The sequence below is a fragment of the Lichenostomus cassidix genome, chromosome 6 (assembly GCF_008360975.1).
Source record: "Lichenostomus cassidix isolate B80296 chromosome 6, HeHo_3.0, whole genome shotgun sequence".
Taxonomy (NCBI): domain Eukaryota; kingdom Metazoa; phylum Chordata; class Aves; order Passeriformes; family Meliphagidae; genus Lichenostomus; species Lichenostomus cassidix.
In genome coordinates, this window is record NC_139487.1 from 20,125,703 (window position 1) to 20,151,057 (window position 25,355).

A 25,355-nucleotide genomic window follows, 5' to 3' on the forward strand; every position below is an offset into this window, starting at 1 on the left:
TGATTTGCCTTCCTTCACACTGAGGAAAGATAAAAGCAAAGGTCTCAGGGAGCCTAGAATACAGAAACAGAAGGGTATGAGCACCTTTGCACTATGTAAGAAGCAGCTGTGGCACAGCAGTAATCTGCCTGCGCAGTGTGAACAGAAGTGTTTGTGAGAAACAATCAGCCTGTGCTCAGGATCAACAGCTATTCTGACATCAGACCTTGCTCACTAGTCAGAAGATCAAACAACTTCTGTTTGCACTGTGGAGTTAATCATACACATACAGGCTTGGAGACTCCTCCATGTCACTTAAAGGGAGCTGGAAGCACCAAAAAGGACTGAAAGAGCCTGGTCCAAGTCTGCTACGGATCACTGCTGGGGCTGCAGAGCTGGCCAGCTTTCTATCAGGCCCCTGAGATGGCTCTATCAGCAAGGGGAGGAATGCAAGGTCTGAGTCACTGTGCAAACATGAGAGGAGCTTAGAGCATAGCACTCTGCTCTGACAGAGAGACATGCTACACTGCCAAAAGGAAGCACAAGTGTAAACATGGGAAGCATCTGAGGGTGACTGAAAGAGTTTTAAGCCACCACAAAAAGCCAACAATAAATCTGGCAAATAAGCTCAACCTGTACCAGAACACAATTTCCCCAAATGTTTTTGGAACAGATTGCTGCCAGCTGCTTTGACCGTCACATTTTATCAGCAAATTTTAACTGGTAGTTCTAGATACTATGTTTCTATTAATTCTTTGGCACAGCCTCCTAGACCAGTAAAGATCTCTGGATTACAGCCTAGCAATTAATTTTCCAGGAGAAACCTACAGCCTTTACTTTCACAGAGGCTGTTTCTGCATGCTTTAAGATTTGACCAGTACGAAGTGTGGCAAGGTACAATTCAGCTGGCATATGGGAACACAAGCCCAGAAAAGAAATTGTCAAGAGAAAAAAGCAGTTTCCTTCCATCTGACTGATTGCTCCATACGTAATGCAAAGAACAACCTCTTCCTTACTCCAGACTTTTATCAAGCAGGCAGGTTTGGTTGTGGTGTGTAAAGATAACAATACTGTCTCAAGCAATAGGAACACAAGGCTGGCTTCCAGACCTGTAAGTATAAACTCCCTACAGCTTTTTAGCTAGGGCTGTCATAGACCCACAGATCATACACAAGCCAGAGCTGGTCACAGGCTAACCTTCAGAAACACCCGGCCTGTTTGTCAACTACCACCTGTGGGGTGCACCCAGAGCACACTGTCAGGGTCTTTTCACTATCACTGTTCTACTAAACACTAGACAAAGCAAGAGACATGGGAAAAATTAGGGTCATCGATGAAAAAAGGTTGATTTTCTGATTTGCTGATCTTCTACAGCCCCAACCAAAAGTGGCTAAAGCTGCATATTCAACCCTGCAATCAAGGTGCAAAAGAAAGAGGAAATGAAAGAAATCATCAGGGTGAACAGAGCCACTGGTGTCACATGTAAAAATCCCACCAAGAAGTACTCAAGGACTGGCACCAGTCCTCCAGGATTCTGACCTAGGACACTAGCCAGAACCAACTGACTTCCACTCAGATCTGCCCGCATGGCTCCTCGTCCATACTCAGGCACTGGTGGAAAAGGGGAAGTAAGGTGGTGGAAACGTGGAAGTCATGAGAAAAGAAGAGATTAAGTGTTATTATATTCAGGAGTAACTACAAAGATACACATTCTAAAGTGATTGTCTAGACCTTACAGGGCAATGTCTATTCAGAGACATGGAAGACAAGCAGCTGTGGGTCAGGTGTCAAATCAGCTCTAGTAAGAAAAAAATGCAGATGGAGAACTGTTGAAGCTACTGTGCAAACAAAAAGAGCAGCATGTCTTCCTGCTGCAACCAATGAGCAGAAATAGGAGGGAGTGTGATCTGTGATTGGAGAGGGCTACAAAACTTCATTTCTTGATGCTATCCCATTCAAAATTTTCTAAAAGTGACCAGGGTTTTTCTGCATATCTTGCCTCCTAGTACACCATCCCAGCCTCAGTGGGAAGAGAGAAAACCCCCATGATTTGCTGTCCACAGCTACGACCTAAGAAGGGACTGCAGGGTGTTGAAGGTACTACATTCACTTAGTGGCTCGACAGAACTATCAAGTATTGAAAGGGAAAAGGGAACACATCTATCATACCCATATCTCATACAAAAGCCTGAGTGTAACAGTTACGTCACAAAAACAGAACACAGAAATCATTTGAACTGTCTACATTGAAAGAAAGGAGAGAACACTTCATAATGAAAGCCCAGCAAAAGCAATTATTGTGAACAAAACTCATCAGTAAGCCAGGGGAGAAGCCAGCAGGTAGCAGATGTGTGTGGAACAGAAGGAGCCAAGGCACATGCCACTTGTGCTTCATGAAGACAGAGCAGGCCAGATATCACCCCCCTGTGCCGTGGGCCATGGTCAGTGTGCCACCCTGGCTGGTTTCTGTCTGCACAGCATTGCACCTCTCAACACATTCAACACTGATGCTCCCTTGGCAACGTGTAAAACAAAGCACCATTAACCAGCAAGTACTTCCTTGGCCCTCTATTTCACATCTCTGTAGCAACACCTCGGAGATACCCACACAGTGATGGGGGTTACACTCCATCTCCAGCAAGATCTAGTCCTTTCCCATATCAGGCACATATACTGGGAATAGCTGTGCACAAATTCCCCTTTCAGATGAACTTACTGGGTTCAAAAGCACCGTCAGGAAGAGTTCACCACCACGAATGCTCTTATCCAACTCCTTTGAACCACCAGGATATTCATTATAGAAGATAGTGTGAGTAAAAAGACCACAGGTCTGTCGAGGCAGAACCTGGCAACATCAGAAAAAAATTGAAGTTAGAAAATAGGCAGATGCAACAGAATCTCTGTGAGAATGAGTCAAGACAGCACTTTATGGATCAATATAAAGAGTAAGGGGTGCAAGTGACATGGGTTCAGAGGAGTCTTTCTATTCCTCCCAGCCAATTAACTCATCACAGTGCAAACAAGCCACTAGGATCTCAATTTAGTCTTGGGCTTGGTTTTGCTCTCCATTCAGTTCTGACCCCTGAATTGTTCTGAGAAACAGAACTGGCTTTAGCCAACTTTCTTCCTTTGCCTTGCTTAATGATTTTGGAAACACAGGTGATATTAAGATGAATGTCTCTGATGCAGGTCATGAGAAGACTGCTCCCTGGGCAGGAAAGCAGGCTCTGCTGTGCTTTACCATGATTCCATTATGGATGAATCCCCGCCGGTACCGAGCAGGCCGTAGGTGTGGGTATTCCTCTGTGCTTGTTACTTGGATGCTCCAAACAGATTTCCATGCCTCATAGAGCTGAGTGTGGACAGGATAAACCCCAGAATGATGGGGGGCTACAGCATAGCCCAAGTCTGTGGGAATCCCATGCTCCTGGAAGCAGAATACACAGTTTGATAATTCGGTATTTAACTAATAGCCTTAATAAGGATCATATTTAGCAACAGCATCCAAGTTGGAGCAAGATGACAGAGGAACATGAAAACACTCTGGAATGGGAAACCTGAACTACTGCTTGTACTTTTTATTTTATGCATCTGTAGAAATATAAGGGTGATTCTGTACCAACAAGGACATTTAGCACTGGTAACAGCTGCTGTAAGAATGGTCTTGTAGCTTGCAGGTGTGACAAATCAGATTAATTCAGAACCCTCAGGTCAGGCTCCGTGGTTACTACAAACTAATCAAGGCTGTTAAGTGACACATCTCACTCCCACAATGCCTAGATGTGAGTCACTAGAGAAGGAAAACAAAATTTCCTTAACTGATATAGAGGAAAGGAAGATGACGACTGGGATCTGTATCGTCTCTAGCAATTCAAAGAACAGCAGACACAAAACAAGAGACTATTGAGGGTGAAGATATGGGGCCTGGAGCTATGCTAAAATGACAGGAAATTTCTGAATTTCTTGGGTTTTGATTCCACTATGTGGCTCTGGTAACAATATCAATAATGACAGCTCTGCCCTGGTGGTGCATGATAAAACCAGAGCCCGTAAATGAAGCAGTAACCTTCTCTGATTGCTAGCCTGTTTTGTGTTAAATATGTGTAATTGTGTTCTGTGCTTTGTCTCTCTTTGCAAAAGACTGCACTGTTATTTAACCAGGAAAAGGAGGAGCCTAAATTGTTTCTATAATGCTGTGACTGTGCTCTGCATTCAAGATCATTCCTAATCTATGTGTGTCACAGGAACACAGACAGCAGCCTGCTATTCCCAAGGGGATTACCATCAAAAGAACCAAACTAGAGGTGAAGAGGACATTTCTTTTCAGAGAAACATGTATGCTGTATTCAACTCTGGGCTGTAAGAACCAAACAGATATTGCTCCAGCAATGCAGGATGTTCAAGGCTTCCCCCTCCTCTGACAAAACCCAGGGAATTTCCTCTGAGTTTGCTAGATAAGTAACTTCCTTCAGCATTGTCTGGAAGGCCAGAAGAAGGGCTGTTAGCAGACAGAACATTTTATACTACAGACCAGGTGACTTCCTTACAGAACCACACTGAATAAGGATGGAAAAGGAAACGCTTTCTCATTGCCAGAGCCTGTAAATTAATTGCATTTGGATGGTAACGCTACAAATTCACACCTCGGGAAACAAGAGCCTTGGGATTTGCACCCTGGAATGTAGCAGAGCTGCCTGGGGCCATGCAGGTGCTGGGAAACATTTCCCATTGCACAGGCAGGCATGTGAATGGTGTTTCTTGCCTCAAGACAGCAGGAGCCACACATCAATTTGAACGTTCAGAACTGCCTGTCTTAAATGCAGCTGAATTACTAGACTAGTATTTGGGTTCAGTGGGGTCCAAACAGCTATTCCAGGAGAAAAATGTTTAAGGATTAGCACTGTGAAGTAAATAAACTGCAATGCTCCTTACCACAGCAAACTGCTTGTTGAGCTTCATCTGCTCAGCCAACACAGTGACATTGTGGAAAAGATGAGGCTGCATGTGACTCCACATGTGAGGGAACCACCAGAACTCCTTCCTGTGCTTGAGCAGCATGTCATCCCCTTCATCTTCCTCATCTGTACCTACAGAAAGCAGAAAAGGAAGTGCAAAATCAAAAGGCAGAAGAAGGGCGCAATGTTTAAAAGCAGTCGCTAATGCCCTGCACTATGTCCTTCCAACAGGAAGTCATGGTCTCACTAATGCATTACACACCACACACACCCCAAAGTGGGGGCTCTATGTAGGTGCTGGGAAAAAGGAGGGCCAGGGGCTTACCTGTGTGGTAGAATTTCCCTGAGAAGCCCAGGTTGAAGGTGAAATTTGGGACTAAAGTTCTCAGCTTATTCTGGGTGCTCAGTAAAGCCTGTTTGAACAAAAGGAGAAAAGAATGTTCATATTTTTTGCTCTGTAACATGTCTGTGCTCTACTGGTGCCCAGCTAAGTCTGAAGAGGAATCAGAGGGGATGGGGCTTAGGCATTGTTTCCCTTGGAGTGGAGCAGAGCAGGTAAGTGCTTCTCATACAGAAGTAGTTGGGCTGTACTAAATGATGCCCCTTTAAAACCAAAGTCAGATCATGTTCTCCACTTCAAGGTGAAGGACCTAGAGTGTCTGTGCTAAGGCAAAAGGACAATAAATCTCACTTGAAAGCCAAAGGACTCTCTACGCTTTCCAGGTTCAACCTCAATGCTCCCCTCCATTCCCATTTTGGCTGGGACTTTGCTAATGAACTTCTGCACTTTCTCAGTCTATGTGCTAATGAAAAGGAGGGTGGGCCAGCCCACAGTACACAGAGGAAGGAAAAGCAGTCAATAATATAATGAACAGTAACCAAGTGATGCAAAGGGAGAAGTGGATTCTCACAACTACCCATGTAACGAGTCCTGCCACAGCAGAGAGGTATCCCTGACTTTGTGTGCCCTTGAAAGTGCCAAAATTTTGCAGCAGAAAGAGTCTCCTGGATTCTGGGAAGAAAATCTGGGAAAGCCACATTCATGATTCTCACATCTCTGACAGGTTGTCTCGTGCTCACTTGTGATTGCTTTAAATGTCCAAAGCAATTGCTTTAGCCAAAAAGGAAGGTGCCTTGTGCCTCAAACATCAGGGTCCAGCAGTGTACAGAGTAAGACAGCAGACAGCCTTGACAGAAAAAAACCTAACCAAAAACAAACCCCAGAGGCTCAGTGTGTCACAGACAAGCAGAACACAAACTAATTCTAGTCAAATTTCTTCTGCTGGAAAATGATAAGAAGGGAGAAGCCCTGAGACAAATGCTCTGCTGCTACCTGTGTGCTTTGGGGAAATGCCACTGATGCAACTCCCTATAGGAGAATTTTCAATCAAACAGGGGCAGGCGGGAGGGCTGTTGACAGGTGACAGACACAGTCCTTGTCTGGGCTGTTTAGATTTTAATAGCTTTTCTCAGAAAGCAACGGATCAGTGACTGCAACAAGGTGAAGGTGATGACCTCCCAACAGCAGACTTTGGCTGGATGCAAACACACAGGACATGGGGAATGTAACTCTGGGGAAAGCACACAGACCTATCAAACGGTGTAGGGAAGATGGACAGATCTTACTGCATCAGCCGCTCTTCCCCAGCCCCAAGGAGCACAAAACAGCACTGCAAGGTGCCTTTACATGGCTCATACTCCACAGGCACTGTCTGGGTGCACCACTCCCTCAGTGGTGAACGTGCACTCACAAAGGCAGACTCTTGTTCCGTGCAGGTGCCTTGACACTGACCTCTTATAGATAACCTAACAAATCACTGCTGTCACTGACATATCAAACCAGTACTAACCAAACACTGATCATCACATTAATTTTAAAATTACTTCAGTGGTTGACTTCAATCATCCATTCACTGCAAACATATGCTGAGCAGTTTTACACGCAAGGCAGGTAGTCCATCACATGGCAAAGCAGGAAGACCAGGAAGATTACATGTGCAGTGTTACAAGACACTCTCAATGCTCTCAGTGAGAGAACCAAGCTTTCAGACTTTTCCCAAAGACACACTTTAATTGCCTGTTCCTCATTCCCACATCGACACGACAGTGACACTGAACACCGCCTGGGATAAATTTCAAAGATTTCAGCTTTTCCATGGCTACTTGCCTACCACATCTTTACCGCAGTTCCCACCCAAGACCAGTAATTTGATAAATGTAAGGCATGTGACATCTCCAGAACCTATCACAAACATAGACAGTGCTTTAAAAAAGTGACATGCCAGCAGCACTGATGGCTGAAGCCTCCTTTGCAGCACAAGATCCAGCACAAGCAAAGGGAGGTCAAATCCCCATTACACAGCCCAGCAAGACACAGGGATTCACCCCACGCATCAGGGAGCACAGGCTAGGAGCTGTGCATCTCTCCCCAGAGAGGCACCTGTCTGTCCAGATGATGGTTAACAAGATCACTTCAAATTTGGGACCAGCACCTTGAACACATCACCCACTAACTCAGAAAGGCAAGTGCCACTTTCTTTTCTTTATCCAGAGCTGTCCCAGCCTTATCATTTCCCTCTGCTGCCCTGAAAGACACATCCAGTTCCCCAAGTTGGGTAGGAAAGTGGTGGGAGGAAAGACAGAGGTTAAGAGGCTTAGCATTCCTCTGCACAGAGAGAGATTTAAAGCCTGGCTGGGGTTACCATGACGACACATCTGTCTGATAATAAATCCCAAAAAGCCCTGCTCCAGCAGGCTGCAATCCTTTGTGTCCAGGGAGGGACCAGGGAGGAACTGTAGGGGCCCCACGAATTCAGAGACTCTGAAGCCCTATGGAGTCCTGCTTTCCTGGCAGTTTTATTGCTAATTGTGTGCTACCCCTCTGCTGATGCTGGGTCCTTGTCACAGCCACATCTGTAAGGTGGCACAGCATAGGTTTGAAGAAATGCCTTTCCCCTGAACAGGATAAAGGAGACTAAGATGCCAATATTTGGACATTTAACACATTACACATTCCATGTTCCCTGGTTTTGCACTGGTTTCAAGAGGTCTGTGAGCTGCAGTAAGGTGCAATAATACAGGTGTGGGAACGGGCTGGAAGATGGCACTTCTCTCTGCACTCTGTTTCTCTTTCATAAAATAGGATGAATATGATAGTACTAATCATATCTAACAGGTGATTCAAGTGGCATTTCATTTATATCCATAATGTGCTCAGAGACTCTTACACAAAAGGCAATCAAGAAATGTGAAGTAGGCTACCCATTAAGAGAGAAAACAGCCAGCCAGATGGGAACAGATCTTCATATGCATATTTAAGAAATTCAGTTGCTCACATGGTATGAGAAAGGGCTGGCATTTTAGCTATCCTCACCTCTAAAAAGCAGACTTTCTTCCCCTAGAAAACTGTCCCTCAATCCACCCAAGCATCTCTGTTTTTATATTTCATTGTTATCTTTTATTTCAAAAAGCCTTCCAAGATACAAGCCTCCCCACTTACTATCCAGAAAGACCCCTGCCCCAGCTAAGCTCCCTGCTGGAAGCTCTGCAAGGCTTACCCCAGCAAGGCACAGATGGGGTCTCCAAAGAGACTCCCAGCACTGGCCACCAGAATTCTTAAGCCACATCAAGGCCAGACCTGCTTTACGCTTGTCACAGTCTATCAGACAACATTCACTTCAATGCACAACCTGTATTTTTGGAGGCCTCTAGTACCTAACTGGGTCAGCCATGCTGCAGGCCCAAGCAATAGAAAACTACATTCTAATGCACATTTCTGGACACAATGAAAAAAATGTCTAAGCTTCACTCTGATGTTTGATGCCCAAATAATTTAAAAAATTATTTTAATTATCTCAAATTATGATTAATATTTACTCCTAAGCAAATGTTAGGGGGAAAAGGTTTAAAATTGTGCCTTTTGTTGTACTACATTAAAAATCTGTATAATCTCACTGACAGATCTGCAAAGATTTACTCAACAGTCACTACAACCTCTTGATGTCATCCAGGGAAGATAAGAACTCTCCTCATTGTAGGAGTGAGAAAGAAATCAGGGAAAGCACAGCACTCTGATTGTATTGGGAGCTTCTTTAGGACCTAATTATTTTCGAAGATAACAGGGTGTCCTTGGCATTGCAGTAATACAGGGCTAAATTTTCATGCAACTCCGCTTTTTAAGCTACAAAATTTTTAACTCCCAGAAGTGTTTGCAGAGATTTTAGTTGTTCCACACAAACCCTAAATGTTATCTATCTCAGGTCCCTCAAACGAGACAAAACAAGAGGGGGAAATAAGGCTGAGAGTAAGATCCTGGGGAAAGAGAACACCATGACTCTAAGAAAACAGTACATGGACAAATGAAGAGAAACAGATGATAAAAAAATGAGGGAAGAAAGCTGAATGCTTCTACAGCCACTTCTCAATGCTCATGCAAACTATACGAGGAACATGTGGCAGAAACACGTTCTTGGCAGATACTGCCCCTGTGGGCAGCACATTCTTGAGAGGAGTTCCTACAGTTTTCTTACCACCCAGCATTAGCACTGGCAGAGCTCAAAACAACGCTGAAAAAAAAAGAAAGCTCTCATGGTATTTCTACCTCCCCTGCAATCTTAGAATCAGGGAGCTAGAAATTGCTGAGTACTTTAATTGCAGGTAAGATCATCCTCTACAATTTAGAAAAGCAAGAGCTGGCTGACAGCCACCCTCACTAGGTTCTCTCTTCTGCACCCTCACCATTAATAATCTAAAATTAAATTACTGTCCTTGATTTTCACTTAGCTTGTTCTCAGACTCACCAGCAATGATTGCTCACTATTTATGCCCTTGTAGAGATTACCAGCAAAATGTGCAAAAACTCATCTACTTAATCTTCTTTCTTCATACCTAGAGATGACCAGAAAGGATCACAAAAGCCAGATCCTTTTGCATTAGAAATGGCTTGTCTTTATTGGCCAGTTCCATGGAGGTTTGGTAAATTCCATGGATTATGATTTTATGAATGTGGAATAATTGAGAAGAGAAGGGATTCTCTGAGATTTTGTTTTGTTAATTACATGCAGCTCAAATCTCTGGTAAACTCTAGAGAAGAAAAACATTTCCTTTGTGTAACTTCCAACTGTTCCACTTCTATTGAGGACTGCAAGCTCCTGCTGCAGCCCTTCTGCAGAAACAGGAACTCAAGGGTTATCATCTTTAAAGTAAAAGCAAGCACTATTCTTTTTTTTCTTATTAAAGAAGAAAGCTATTCAGCTCTCCTTTAGGCATCACAAATAAAAATATTTCTCTTGTGTAAGACATGTACCATGGGCATGCATTTGATTGAATTATATTCAGTGCTTTCTTTTAATAGTCACTTTGTCGGGGAAGGTCTCTGAACATGGACCTGCATATGGCAAACAGGCTCACTGGGACAGCAGAGTCAATTTTATACCTTCACACAACATCCAATCTTCAAACCACTACCCTGACCACTGTAATCTAAGCTTTGAGATAAGGAGCTGTGTGTTGAGATAACAGCCCTGAAACAGAGCTTTCATATAAAAGGCCAAAGAAAATGCCAGCTGTTCTGTTACTATTATATCCCCTTCTTTCCCCACCGTGAGAGACTATCAACAAATCCATGTAGTTATTTCTCGCTTTTAAAAAATAAAAATTCATTAACCTCGCGTGGCTCTGCAATCAGAGAGCTTCTTTTAAATGGATAAATCTGGGTTTTATCTGCTTTGCCTGAGATTCTCTGCTTACTGATCACAGATTATTCCTCCATTTCACCCCGTTAAAACCCAAACAAAGCATCTTTTGGAGTAATCTTGTCTGGGTTTGTTTTTAACATCACTAGAGCAGCCTTTGTTCCCAAGAGCTTTGGCCACCTATCCTGCTTCCCCACATGGGTCTGTAACCTGCCCAAATGCTTCAGAGGTGAGAATCTCTCCTGGTTTGGGGTAATGGGTGCAGGGCCTGCTTAGAACCAAGACAAGACTGTGATCCTTCACAAAAAACAAACAACCAAACAAAACCCAAAACCAACAAACAAACAAACACACACAAAACAAAAAAAACCAACCAACCAAGCCCCCCCACAAAACAAAACAAAAAAAAATAAAAACAAACCCACAAACTTTCAGAAGATTTCAGCACTTCAAAACACAGGGACATACCGTGAAATGAAGAAAATTTTAGCATTTTTCTTAAATAACTATTACATACAGCTGTTCCATTTTCCTACACCTGTACACTAGGCAATACTTTTTCTATGCCTGCTTGCTTAGAATGTAATGGTCAAAGTGGCTTTAAGGAATTATTAAAGAATGAAGCAACCAAAACAATGGCATGCAATTAGAGCTCCTTCAGGCATGCAGCTTCAAGTGATTTGAAAAGATAAAGTCAGCTTGAAACAGAATGCAGGTTTTCCTCTCCCCCAGACTAAACTTGGGTTCAGAAACAAAACATAAAATCTTGAAGTCCTAAAACCATGGAGATGAACCAAGACAGATCCTGAATGGATGCATAAAACAGGTAGAAAAGGTGGCAAGACTCCTAGTGAGGTGGAAGAGGGCTCTTGAGAACATGTAACAGATGACGCTCAGGTCAGGGACCAAACATGTACAACAGTACTCTGTCTTATACCTTTGCCTCAGATATTTTGTGCCTTGGATGTAAATTTAAAGGGTGCTTCCCCTTGAAGTTGTTTTGGAAACATGCTAAAGCAGTTGCTGTCGCAGGCTTACCATCATGGTGGCTGGTACCCAGGAACTCCACCCAGGACTCACCTAAGGGCAAGTGCTGAATGGGAATCCAGAGGGTATCCCTGCAAACAACCTCAGCATACCTGGAGAAACAGGCAGTGCACCTGCCTCGATGGCTACAAACTAGAACTGATGGGGAAGATACAAAGGGAAGTCTTTGGCTCCATGAAGCATCACATGCACATGTATCACAGACCTATTTAATAGGACACTTTATCATGTACTTTCAAGGACACAGAGAATCAGGAAGAGCACTCAAGTTTGTTACCATCTTCCTACTTATTGTTATCTTCGCCTGTCTCAGTTCCCTCTCCACTACAAAATCTATGTCTCTGTGTCTTTCCCATAGCCTTCCCTAACAGGTCACTATATTATTCCAGGAACTGCCAAGGAAAACAAACCACAAAGATGGCATCTCTCTTTCCCAGTCCTGAGGCCACAGAGTTGGTTCTCATGAAGGCTTGGTCTGACCATGTTTCCCTGGTGAATTTTTTTATATTCCCTGCCCAGGCATGAAGGTTGCTGGTAGCAGACATGAGGGGAGTGCAAAGGGTAAGACAAAACCCTTCCTTTCCCAATTTAGTCGTGTGCTGAAAAGCTAGATGGCTAACATACAGACTGTATCATTTTACACTGCACGGACTGGCCTACAGTTTTGCAATATAATATATACAGTTTATACATATCATCACAAACAACAATAAATACATTTTTCTGCTCTATTCTAACACAACTTGTCATTTCCTTTTGAACAGCAGAGTTTACAGCTACAAACAGGTTGGCATAGGAAACCTGCATATACTTGCTCCTTACATTAGAGACAGGATAGACTACCACAAACATCTTCCTCTTACACTGAGAGAGGCCAGCTCCTTACGTGCTCCATTTAGACCTGCAAAACTGTTGAGAGCTTCCAACACAATGCCATGCCTCAGCACCTTTGCAGGCTAATTCTCTGGATAAGATGAGTATGACTGCAGCAATCAATGCTTTCACTCAAATTAAATGCCACCTTGGCTTTCCCGGTATCCCACATACACTAGAAATCTGACTAGAACCTCTGGAGGTAGCTACTCTAGGATTTTACCTCTACATCAGACACTTTCATGCGAGTGCCCTCTTTTCCCACAAATATATCATCGATGTCAACAAGGATATAGCGATCAAGTGTGAGACAGAGGCGCTTGCCGGTCAAGTAGGCAATGGCATCCACGAAAATGAGTTTGTGCAGCCAAAAATTGAGGTTATTGCCGAAGAGAACCCGCTGGATCCCATCATGCAGACCCAGGTCCTGCATCACTGTGGCATGCAATGCTTTGTGTGTGGCCAGGTGAGGAATGGACTCCGAGGATTTCGTGCTGGCCAACAGCACCGGCTCATAGGTGCTGTGGTTTGACTGAAACACAGTCCAGTCATCACCAGGCAGAGGACCCTGCTCCACCTCATTGGCCCGGGTAACATAGAGCAGGGGAGCACTAGGATTGATGTGATAGTCCCGCAGCCCCAAGTTGGAATGTAGGAAAAGGGGGAAACCCTTGAGCTGTGCACTGAGCAGGCTGTTCTCATTGGCTTTGAAAAAGCCTATAATCCCCACTCCATACTCTACACAGTATTTGTCCAGCAGCTCTCGGTTCCAAGCATCTAGATTCACATATTTAAGGATGTTCTCATAGATAATAAGAGCATAGCGTCCTCTATCTTTGTCCGTCAGGGTGGGCATATCCCCTTTGCCAGGGGCGATCTCTGTCCTGTATTTAAAGCGGCTGGATTCCAGGATGGCCACTATTTCCTGCCCCAGCTGGGAGTAAATGCTTTCCACAAAGACCAGCACCACAGGATCTGTGCGCGATGTGTCCACAGATTTCGTGAGCCGCCAGCTGGCTTGTGGTGGGATCAAGATGCGGTGCTGGTTGCTGCAGTCACTGAAGGGCAGGGGTGGTGGCTCCTTGATTTTGGGACTGTTAGTGACGTAATAAGCCAGGATGCACATGGAGATCAGGCTGAAGGCGATGAGCAGCAGGATCAATCTGTGGAGCTCCAGCTGTCGCACGTGCCGCACTACTTTCCACAGCTGAATCATGGTGAGGCGGGCGGCTCACCCCCTCCTCACACTCTGTACCCTCGTCGCTCGTGGAATCTCCAGTGCCGCCGTGGCAGTACCCAGCAGCAGCTCCCAAAAAACAAAGAGCAGCTGCAGAGAGAAAAAAAGCTAAAGCAGACAGCTACAAGGTTAGACTCCCAGAGATCTGCCATTTATCTCAGGTAACCATGGCCCTCAATTCCCATCGCTCTTTTGTGTGCTTCCTCGGGTTCCTCTCCTCTTACTCAGAAGTCTTTTGGAGGAGCAAGATTTCCAGAATCTTGTCTCCAACAGCAAATCAGTCTGTCATTCTGTGCATAAGCAGCTTCAGCTCAGCCTTCCCAGGTGTCCTGTTTCTCATTTAGCTGTTTCACATTTACATGATGGCACCTTCTCTTTGCATCCTGCAATTTAAAAAGAAAAAGTCAACTCTCAGTATGGATTCGTGGCATTTAATGGGTTTGAGATGAAATGGCAGGACTAGCAGGTGATAGGTGGGCAGCATCACTCATCCATCAGCAGCTCTGCTCCCTAGGAAGTGTCACACCCCATTTGTGCTGGAGCTTGACAGAACAACCAGAATGGCCTTTGGAAGAAAGGTTCTGACAGTGCACCGTGACTCAACATTCACCTCGAGTGAGAGTCTCACACACTACAGCAAACAGAGCTGTACCTGCCCTTTCCCCAGCCCCCTGCAAGCCACTGAACAGAAAACATGAAACCCTTTTATACTAGCCTGTATTTCAAAGTTAACAAGAGGAGCAGAGAGCACTCTCTACAAGGCTGCTCCGTTTGTCCTGGGAGCTCACATTCTTCCAGAGGTCTCAGAATATGGCTCTGGAGAGGCATCATCCCTCAAGCAGCACGGAGGGCAGGGGGCACAGGCTGCCCACACACTCCACACTTAATTGTTGCCAATTGATTCAGTGGCAGTTGGAGATGAAACATCTCCTGAAACCTTCATTGCCTTCTCTCACATGCCACTGAAAACATGAAGCTAGTTTGAAATCACCAACAGCACGACATAAATTTGGGCTGGTCTCAAACACATGAAAGCTTCTTGTTACAAAGCTCTCTTACACCTCCTGCTTTGTGTTCATGGCAGCAGACTATTTCACCATATGTTGTTATTTTTCCAGGAAAAAACGCTCAACAAAGCCAACAAATACCAAATAATCTAAAACAAACACCAGGGAAACGACCTAAATTGCTCCTTGGTTTAAAAATAAAGTAAAAATCAGTGGAGTCTCCTTTCCTTTACCAGCAGCATGACTTACCCACAGCAATATCCTGGTGCCTTTTTTGAGATACAAGCACATTTTTGGGGCACACCTGCTGCCTCCCCCAGAACAATGCAAGAACATCCTCAATGCCAGATGTTGCTCACCAAGTCAGTCATGCTTGTGATGAGCTCTCCGTAAAAATTAAACACCCTTTTTTCTTTAAAAACCCTTTGTAGTCGCCCCTCCAACTCCTGCAGATGTGCTCCACCACCTACAGACCCTCTAACGACCTGCTCAACTGGCACAGCTTGCAACAACAGGAGGCACGTGAAAACAACAGCAAAGAATATTACCAAAACAGGTCTTCATCCTTTCTCCAAGCCTCCCATTTTTGAGCTTTTCTGTGACTACCATTCTGACAAAACAAAGCATATGGGAAGAATAGTTTGTCTATGACTTTAAGACATGCACGAGGTTCTTATACAGTAAAGCCAGAGGATTCTAACTAGCTCCACCAGAAAAGGAACTACTTGTGAGACAAATTATTATTTTGTGCCACCAGAATTTATTTGTAAGACAGATGCTTATTTTGTAATGTGTGTTACTAGATGGCAAAAAATCCTTCTGTGTCAGGGAAAATTTCCATTCACAGATGAGGCCAGAAGTCCTACTCTAAAGACTCCCACCAGGCTGTTTTCCAAACTGTTGGTGCAGCTTGAAGCAGAGACAAAAACCACAAACAGATTTTATATGGAGATACAATATTGCTAACTTTATGACAGCAGATGGAAAAGAGTCAGAGTGCTCTTTACACAAGTCTTATAATGATCATTAAGTATCATCTCAAACAACTCCTCTGGTGTAAGCTCAGCAGAGCAGGGACTGGTTTGTGTAGTGCACAATGAAACCTTAGCCCTGATGAGGTCTTCAGAATAGCTGTAGACTGTCAATGTAAACTGTATCACACAAATAATTTTCCACCGGAGAAACTGAGACACAGTAAAACTTACTAAAGGTTGCACTGCAACATAGCAGATGAATCAGGATTTTTGGTAATATTTTCCCTGTTCCCAAGATTCCAAGTAGATTGGGTCTCCATTCCCAAATGGCCCTCTCTAATGACAGAGCTGGCTTTGGAAATCCAGCTCAGTCAGCAACAATAAGCTGTGTTTTCTTCATCATACACAACTGATCATCTTTCACTTCTGTCTCTACATACTGTTCACTTTTTCACTGGAGAAAGGTCAGGGGAGAGAAAGTGAGAAACTACTATGTGAAGATGTAAAAAACAGAACTTATATATTTTTTTCTTTTTCTTGCTACTGAAGTGACAACTGATTATGAATACATGATTCCCTGGACAGAGCATAGCATATGACTTGTAATTGCAGCTCAAGTCAGGTTCAGTCCCTGTAATACACCTAGAATTCCAGTGTATCAGCATAGTACCCAAAAACATGTGCCACCTTTCAAAAGCAACCAGGAAAATAGCATTTCCACCTCCACAACAAGCCTTTCCCATCTCACTGACTCTGCAAGGAACACTACAATGTTACCATGGTCCTGCTTGGCATTACAGCTCCAAAGCTGCAGAGAGGCAGAAACCAGCGGAGGCAGAATTCAGCAGGGCAGAGAGACATAAAATAGAAACATATTAAACATGCTGTATCTTTTTATGAGGTGAATTCCTTGTAAGGCAGAATAAAACACAGCTCCATGCATGTAACAATGCTCTATACATGAGAAGTACTCTTCATTCTAGTCCTCTGCAACAAATTCATGCCGAACACTTCACTCAGATTCCAATATACTCAATTTTGATGGAGAAAACTGAGAATTGCAAATTTTTGTCTTCCCAAATAACTCCCTTCCTTTGGCTTTTCAATCCCATTGAATAAAATGGAAACATTAAACTACTTTGGATTTAAAGATTCACTATCTTAACATGTCTTAGACAAAATAATGTAAAGAGGAACTCAGGAGCCCAAGTGTTACATCTATGAATTTCCAAGCAAGTGTTTCTGGGGTAGAATTTGTCATCTAAACACCAGGGTAATGGTAAGGAAATAAAGATGTTGATTTTATGCGAAAGCCTGGCAAGGTTCTACTTTTACAACTCTTTATCCCCAAAGCATCAACATGGAAAACACTTCTCTTCCCTGGTTGCACTCATTCATCTCTCCAACTTAATTTTTACTTTTGAATTGACTCTGTTTTGTAAAGAACTGTAGCTTCAGTTTCCCAGTTATCAGTTTAAAGATGAAAACCCCAGGACAACTGGATTATTCTGCAGAATAAGGATGAAACCAAAGTTTAAGCTAGGCTGCCACACCTGCAGTGCCCAGCTGAGGGGCACGAGAGAGAGGAACCCCCTTTGCTGGGTGCTTCTGAATCACACTAGTGTTTTGATAACAATGATTCCATTCAAGCCTCTAGCGAAGCTCCCAAACAAGCCCCCATTTGTTACATGGGTGAGCTCAAAAAAGCAAATAAAAAAAAAAGGCCTGTATCAGATTGCTGCTCAAGAATCTGTCAGCTCCGATCTCTTTAACAAGGCTTCACAGCCAGAGGGCATGCCAGCTGGCACGGGATGCATTTCTTTCTTTGGGGACTGCATCAGCTGGTTTAGGTTCAAATGAAAAGAGAAAAAAAAGCAACAAACAAATACACCAAACAAGATTTATATTAAAAGGCGAGAGAACAGTCAGAAACCAGCCATACCCAAAAAGCTCAGAAATATCTATACTAGGGAAAGAAAAGAAAAAAATAATCACAGTGAAAATTATTCCCTCTTAAAGAAAAAAGAAAATACCTGTGTCCTTTTTGACGTCAAACTCCTGGGAATCTAACACCACAAAATAACCAGGTTTCTAGATAAATTGAGGTCCACTCTGAACTCCTGTCAGGACTAAGTGTGAATTGTGGGAGGTGGCAGTCAGAATGCACAGCAAGAATGAAACATTCAGAGGTCCAAGGACACAGGCTCAGCAGGCTCCCATCCTGCCAGAAAAGCATCTCTAGATCAGAGAGCATCAGCTGTAAGGTCAGCTATCCCACACATCACCAGCATTAAGACAAAGGTTTCATCAAACTTAGATGTTCTGTTTCCTAGTGATATACGGTGTTAATGTGAAACATAAACTGCTTTGTGAATTATCAGCTGCTAAGCCACATGGCAACTGCTGTGATATGAAAGCAAGATAACAATCTGAACAGTCTGGTTTTAACATCTGATCTCCAGATATTTCCAATGCTTGGAAACGATTGTGGGAGATCAGTATAAATGCTCAGGACCAGCACTTATCCAAAACCAGTGACCAGAATACAAGTATTTGGGGTTTCTGGCACATTCATGCCAAGGCACATGGACGATAATGGGTATCATCTGATACTTTTATCAAGAACTGTCAATGCATTCCTAAATGAGCTACAGAAGGTCTTACCACCCAAACCCCAGTGTCACCAGTACATTTCCCCAGCCCTTTTCATTATTCATAATATAATCTCTCCATCTAGAATGCACAACCGGCAAGATCTTGCCTTCGTCCACAACATCTCTATTTCAGAGGCCTTTCTTCTGCACTTCCTGAGTGATGGTTGTTGCCTTGGGCCCCAGGGAGACTGCAGTAATTGAGTTACACAGTAATCAGAGAAGGAATCTGATTGATTTTCCAACCCATTCCACTTTAATGGTGTCATCATGACACAAAATTCCTCATTAGTCTGCTCGATTCTGAGACACCACAGCCCCTCTCTGTCTGTGGTGGTATCTGCATGCCAGGCCTCTAGGTACAGCTCCTCTCACAAAGATGGGGAACCTGACAAGTAGTGTCAGCAGAGCATAGCAAGGCACACTGCAAAATGAATTAATAGAAAGCTCAGGAGAATGAATGCTGGTTGTATTTCACATATTGAGTAAAAAAAATATTGTGGAAATTACAGACACATTGCAACGAAATTGCCATGCTCATTTTTGGGCTCTGGCCATGTGTTTCAGCTAACATCCACTGCCAGCCGAATCCTGCCATGAGAGACTGCCTAAGGAATACAAAATTCACATCAAAGAAGCAAGAAACACTAATGGTGCCCATGCTGCTCTGACAGACAAGGCTGCAGCCTCCAGCCAGTGCTGTGCTCTGCTTGGGCAAGTCTCCACGCAGGGAAAGGCCTCTCAGCACAGACCTGTGCTGAGCAAGAAAGCTGCCAGCTGGCCAGCAGGCTTGAAATATGGCAGCCTGATATAAGAGAAGACCTGTGTGATGAAGTAATAATTATTTTAATTTTTTTATTATCACCCATAGATAGGTATGTAACTTCACACCTTCTGCAAGAGCAACAAATTGCAGTCCATGCTAAACAGACTTGCATGCACTCCTCTCATCCCAGCCTGGTGGAAACCTAATTGCAGCCTTGAATTTACACTTGTGCCAGGGCAATGAAATCTGAAGACAACATGAAGGCAGAGATCTTGGAGAGGCCAGCTCCAGGCCACCTTTGTGGAGGGCTGCACAGGGATCCCATAACTCCTGCAAGCTTCTTGGTGTTTGGATACATTATATGTACCTTTGTTTGCAGCAGATCTTTGCTCTTTTACTCTTTTATATTACAAAAAACAAAACCCAATAGGTTTAGTCCTTCCCATGCCAGTGAGAGAGGCATAGCCCAACATTATCTGCTAGCAACATAAACCAATCCTTTCCCCTGAAAACAAAAAGGTTCTCCTACATAAGAGCTTCCAATAAATCTGGTTTTCAGCTCCCTGCCTTTTCCCCATCATGCTACACTCACTGCTTAGGGTCATTACTACTGACCTGACTCACTTTCCAAAGCAAGGGAATTTCACACTTTTACACTGAGGTATTCCCTCAAATTAAATGTCAGCACCACAAGCCCCAACAAGTTTCACTGTCTCAGCATAGGACAAATTTGGGAAGGGAAAACAGTTTGTCATCTTGTTTTTTTTAGAGAGCAGATGTGCAAATAAGGAACCTGAAGAACTGTTAAAAAACCCAAACAAATAAAATTTCAGCCTTCAGCAGTCATTGACGCTACTTCATAAAAATAATATGTAGCCTGGCAGCTGCACACTTCTGCTGAAATGAAAAGGAAAGACTATGGGTATTGTAGCAGTGGAAGTGCTCACACAAGTCAGAGCTTTCCACCAGCCGAGGGATGTAACAGCTCTGGGAGGTGCACAGGTCTCGGTAATGCAACTGCTCATAGGAGAGAAATGAGGCACCTTCCTCAGAGATAGCCAAAGGGACATATCCATTCCTTCACTTCACATGGGACTGAGACTTTAAAATCTAGGTGTCAGGCCACCGCAAGAAAAGCAGTTTCATTCTGGCATTACCTCTCCTTCTGTTTTGTGCCTTTCCTGACACACAGGTCTATGCCTGCCCTGACCCTATCCCTTTACCCACACCAGATGATAATGAGACAGCAGCTCCTCTCTGCACCCACACACTTGGAGCTGTGGGACAGAGAGCCAGGGACAGCGTAGGCTAGAGCCTTGCAACACAAAGGTAGTCCAAACTGCTTTGCAATCCCCCCAGGTGGAAAGTGAATTCTTCAGCCACCCCAAAGACAGGGAATACACCATCTTCAGCCTCCTCCTTTCATCAGGAATCAACACGTATACTCTATCATGGCAGAACATCTCCAACTCAACTGTGGGAACAGGAAATAGAGATGTAGTTCCTTCTGCATTAGATATGGACCAGAATCTCATTTCTATTTTCTCATGCTCCCTGCTTATCACAGTTTACATCAACTATTCTGCTGCAGAAAGCAAAACGTCTTCTCTCTTGATTTCTCCTAAGTAACTTAATCAAGTGGAGAAATACAGTCAAACTTGGCAAAACCAAGAAAATTCAGTGTCAGTCAGAGTTGAACTGTCTTAATATAGAATGTATATTATGAAAGTTTATCTGTAATCATTATGAAAGCAGCCTAACCATTCTTCCTATGAGCTATACTTAGAAAATTTCATCTTAATTAGCAAGAGGTTGATCTTCTATATTGAGTTGCTTCCTCCAGTCACGTAACACATAGGAGATAATCTTTTGCAATCAATTTTATCTAGGAACATACGACAGTAGGGAACAGGTTTAATGCCATTACACTGAATGTTTGTCCAAAATGACACCAGAAGAAAGCTGTGAGTATGCTCTACCAAATCTCAAAACCTCAGGAAAGCTCTTGAGCTCTTGGTGCTCACCTGTTCTGGTGTATTTGCACCAAAATTCAGGGTCAGAAACTGCTGGGTGTGTAAAAGAGCATGTTCCCTAGCTGTGTACAGCAGCTCCCTCCTAGCTGCCTAAAACTGAGATGTTCTTTTCACAAGACCTCCACCCAGAGTAAAGTTCACGGTGTATCTCCCAGCCTTTGCACTATCTAATTATCCAGTTCTCTATTACCTAGGTGTGATTAAAATAAGTAAGTCTCCTGGACTCAGAAAACAAAATATTCACATTTTTGCTGGCTTGGTTATTGCAATACAGCTTTTAACATAGTGTAAATTTTCTGGAGAAAAAAAAGAAAGAAAGCGAGAGAGGCAAAAGTGATATAAGCAAGCTATAGGCAAGATATAAGCCAGGCAAAAAGAGTAAAAACAAGCAATGGGAAGAAGAGTAGAATGAGTGAAAAAGGCATGAATTGAGGTCTATGGAGATTACAAAGGCTGTGTGACACAACAGTTTGAAGGCCTGGTTTTTACAAGACAGGAGCAAATCCAGAGTGCTCTACTGCTCTCTCCAAGCCTTCATGGCCATCTGTGCAATGAAAAGTCATTATCTGCTTTTTCACAAGCATTATGGCAGAAATAGATTTCCTTGGGGATAAGGAAGACTGTCAGGGCACTGCATTCACCAAGACGCTCTGAATGCCCAGAGCAGCCTCCACCTGGTGAGCTGTGAGCTGCACCTGAGCTCAGGCCAGACCTGAATTGTGTTACAGGCTTGCTCTGCCTTGCTGACTTGACTCCAATAATCTGGTGAGTGGACTCCAGGCTGAACCTGGTACCCATCACTAACTGCCTCTGCAGTTGTGCTGTTTGGGTGTTGCTGCTGAGGATTCTACCTGTGCCAGCAGAAGGTGGATGGAAGCCACCTGCATGGTGGGGTGAGGCAGCTCCAGCCTAGTGCTGTCCTTATGGCCTCGATGGACCCTGCAGCAGCTTCACACACTGTCAGCTTTCCACAGACGAAGGATGTGTAAGTGACGGGAGGACAGAGACTGCTAGAGAAACCAGGTGATAAAAGGTTGTGACTATTGTTAGACTTCGCTGTCTTAATGTGGGTGGGATTATTTAATTTTCTCTCAAACCATCTGTGTTTGCAATTGTTACAAAATCGCGGCCAATGCACACTCATTTCCACATTACAGCTTACACTATATGCCATAGTCACTATCACTTTTAAACAGTAATTTCAACGCTGTACCTTCTGTTTCCCCTTGTTTCTACCTTGCTTTTAGATAAGCAACTCAGAGAAACAAAACCCTTTTGAAAGACATACATCTTAAATATATTAATTAATTTTAAACTGTACTGTAATTACATGCCACTAGTTTTTAGTCCTTCTACCATTTTCTAGATTTAATTACTAAAGTGGGTGCTATATTCTTACATTTTTAATTAGTCAACTGCTTACAAGTAGAATTTTTTCTGCTATGAAGCACTGCATCTTAAAATACTCATTCATGCAGAATTAAGTCCAGGACCTCATTAACATCCTAATTAACAGTACCCAGGACAAGTCAGGAACAAAAGCTGCCATATTTGCAATCAAATCTACCCTCTGACAAAACTGAAGTTTTATCAGGAAAGCTCCATAATTTTGAGCAAAATATAGATCTCTGCTTGGGAGTGCAGCTAAAGATAAAACTGATCTGGATAATAAAAACTGCAAGGTGCCCAATTATGGGTTTTGGAGACTATCTCAGCTATCTAAAAGACTCTTCCCCAAAATTTACAGGCAGTAATCAAATGCCCAATGAAATGCAATTACTGAAAACTGGATTTTTTATTTTTAACATGGAAACTATTTGTGTGTTGAAGCAAGAAATTTTTTTCCATGAAGAAATTTAAAATAAAGTTCATTTTTACTTTCTGATAATGAAAAAACATGCTTAACCTTCGAGTTAAAATGAATGGAGTTAGTCTGCCATTTTGCAAGCTTTTATAAGTATTTATTGGATAAAACAGTTATGAAACTATTTCTGTTTCACACAGTCGTAAGAGACAAGGACAGATATTATTAGAAGTGGGACTTAAGGAAACAGAAGCATTCAGAATACTATAATGAAACTTAGTCTAAAACAACATTAATGTTTTCAGGGATTCTTTTGTTTTCTCAATAAACCTTCAGCTTGGTTCAAAACAAGTGAACTGAAAACGGAATATCCCCATAAATTTTCTAAAAATCAGTGATCCAATTGCCTTATCTCAGCTGGAATAAAAAGAAGAGAATTGCCACAAAAACAAAATTCTCTCCGAGTAGAAATGCACATCAGCCTGTATGGTGAGGTGCTCTGCAGGACAGAGAACACACTTCTCTTGGTCTAGCCTGGTACAGGGCATTCAGCCTGTAAAACACATTGCAAAAAACACAGCAACTTGCTCCACCACTTGCATACAACAACAGAATCACTTACCAATACATATTTCTACTAATATGACGGGTCTTGTGCTTGTTTTTGTGGAGAGACTTGTTCCACAAAGAAAGGGAGACAAAAATGGTTTAGAAACAGTAAGCAGATTCATCTCCATGCCTGCCTCTGGGAGCTTGTCCGTGCTAGGGAATAACAGCCACGGCAGCGTAACTACCATCGCAGTGAGGCTGTGCAATGACAGGAATACTGCTGAGCACCACCAGATCTGCCCAGAGCTCTGTGCTTTCTACCTTCATTTCATTCAAGTTGATCAACACAGCTGAACTTTGCCTATACAGACAGGCTAGCTGATGGCACTTGCTGTAATACAGACACTAATTTTCCACAACCTAGCAATTACCTTAAGATAAAATGTGGCTGCTCTTTAATAGCATACAGAAAATAGTGAGCTGTGTGAAAAATTCTGCACTCAAAATGAGATGAGGAATTTATTACTAATCATTGTATGAAGAACTAATGCAAACAGTGCTCAACAAAACAGTGGTAAATACAGTCCTTTATCTAGCCATATGTACTATCTCACATTAAGAAACATGACCCAGAACAGCAGATATAAGAAAGAAAGGCTACAAGAGAGACAATTAGTCAAGTAAACAACATGGGAATGATTGCTGGAAGAAACAGGTTCACAAGAGAAGAGAAAGGGAGGGAGGATTTGGCAGCAGAGACTGGGAGACTGTTCCAGGAATAGGAGGCAGCATGAAACAAAATGCAAAGCTGAGAGTAGGAGGAAGAGATAAATGGAGGAGCGCATAGCGAGTCAGAGGGGAGTAGGAGAAAATGACAGCTCACATTGCTTAAGGAGGTAGAAACATAGTGCCTAAAGACAGAATTTTCGTAAGACATTAGGTCTAGCTTGCCTGCATTTAAAAAACATAGGTTCTCTAAAAACAACAACAAAAAAAGCAGTCTTAAAGGCTTAACAACTCATCTTCAAAAATGAATTCCACCAGAAACAGACCACCATGCTTACAGCTTATGTATTTAATGCTGATGGAAAAGGGCTCATACAGCCTGGACCTCTGAAATTCATCATGTCACTCAATATTCCAGACACACTGCAACATTATTCCATCCATATCCTGACTAAAAGCACTGCTGGTTTGGTTGTGAAAATCTAACACACCTGCAGTATTCACTGGATTCATCCCTTCCCTTTGTCCACAGCAAAGCATCTGGGAACAATGAAAGGCAAGAGCTACATTAAGGCAGTAAAGTTGCCTCAACTACACTCTTACAGTGCTTTCTGCCCTTTTCCTTGTGAACTGTGTCCCACAGAGACAAAAGTGGTATTAGCTAGCTAATGGTATAGATTACCTACATGAAATAATACTCTCCAGAAACATTATAAATGATGAAATTTCATCAATAATGTTAAATCTCAAGTTCAAATGTGCTAATTGATCTCAGCGAGGTAACAGATACTTTATAGGCTTCAGATCACTTAATGCTGTATCTTGTGCAGATGTGATGGGAGAGGAACAACTGCATTTAGCATTCAAGTAATTCAAACTCAACTTTGCAGCAACACTATAACTAAATAATTAATGCTTTCTTGTAGCCTCAGATTAGATGAACACTATACTTCCAGACAAGATTTTTTCCTTTTTTTTCTACTTGACAGTGCTGTAAATGAGAGAGCAAAGGCATTCTGGATATCCCAACTTTGAAGTTTCCTACCTTCTTCACTGCAGTC

The 25,355-nt window shown here is 43.0% G+C and overlaps 1 protein-coding gene across 9 annotated transcripts in view; it reads right to left on the reverse strand.

The window, feature by feature from the left end:
• Positions 1-25,355, reverse strand: part of NDST2 (N-deacetylase and N-sulfotransferase 2) — a 135,474-nt gene that overhangs the window by 11,693 nt on the left and 98,426 nt on the right. For all 9 annotated transcript variants that reach the window (XM_085065548.1, XM_085065547.1, XM_085065549.1 and 6 more), the window contains 5 exons: positions 12,771-14,167; positions 5,260-5,347; positions 4,912-5,066; positions 3,221-3,406; positions 2,696-2,824 (listed from right to left, as the gene is read on the reverse strand). In XM_085065548.1, coding sequence (XP_084921674.1) covers positions 2,696-2,824; positions 3,221-3,406; positions 4,912-5,066; positions 5,260-5,347; positions 12,771-13,763 — 1,551 coding nt within the window. In that variant the 5' untranslated portion in view covers positions 13,764-14,167. The remainder of the gene's footprint in view (positions 1-2,695; positions 2,825-3,220; positions 3,407-4,911; positions 5,067-5,259; positions 5,348-12,770; positions 14,168-25,355) is intronic.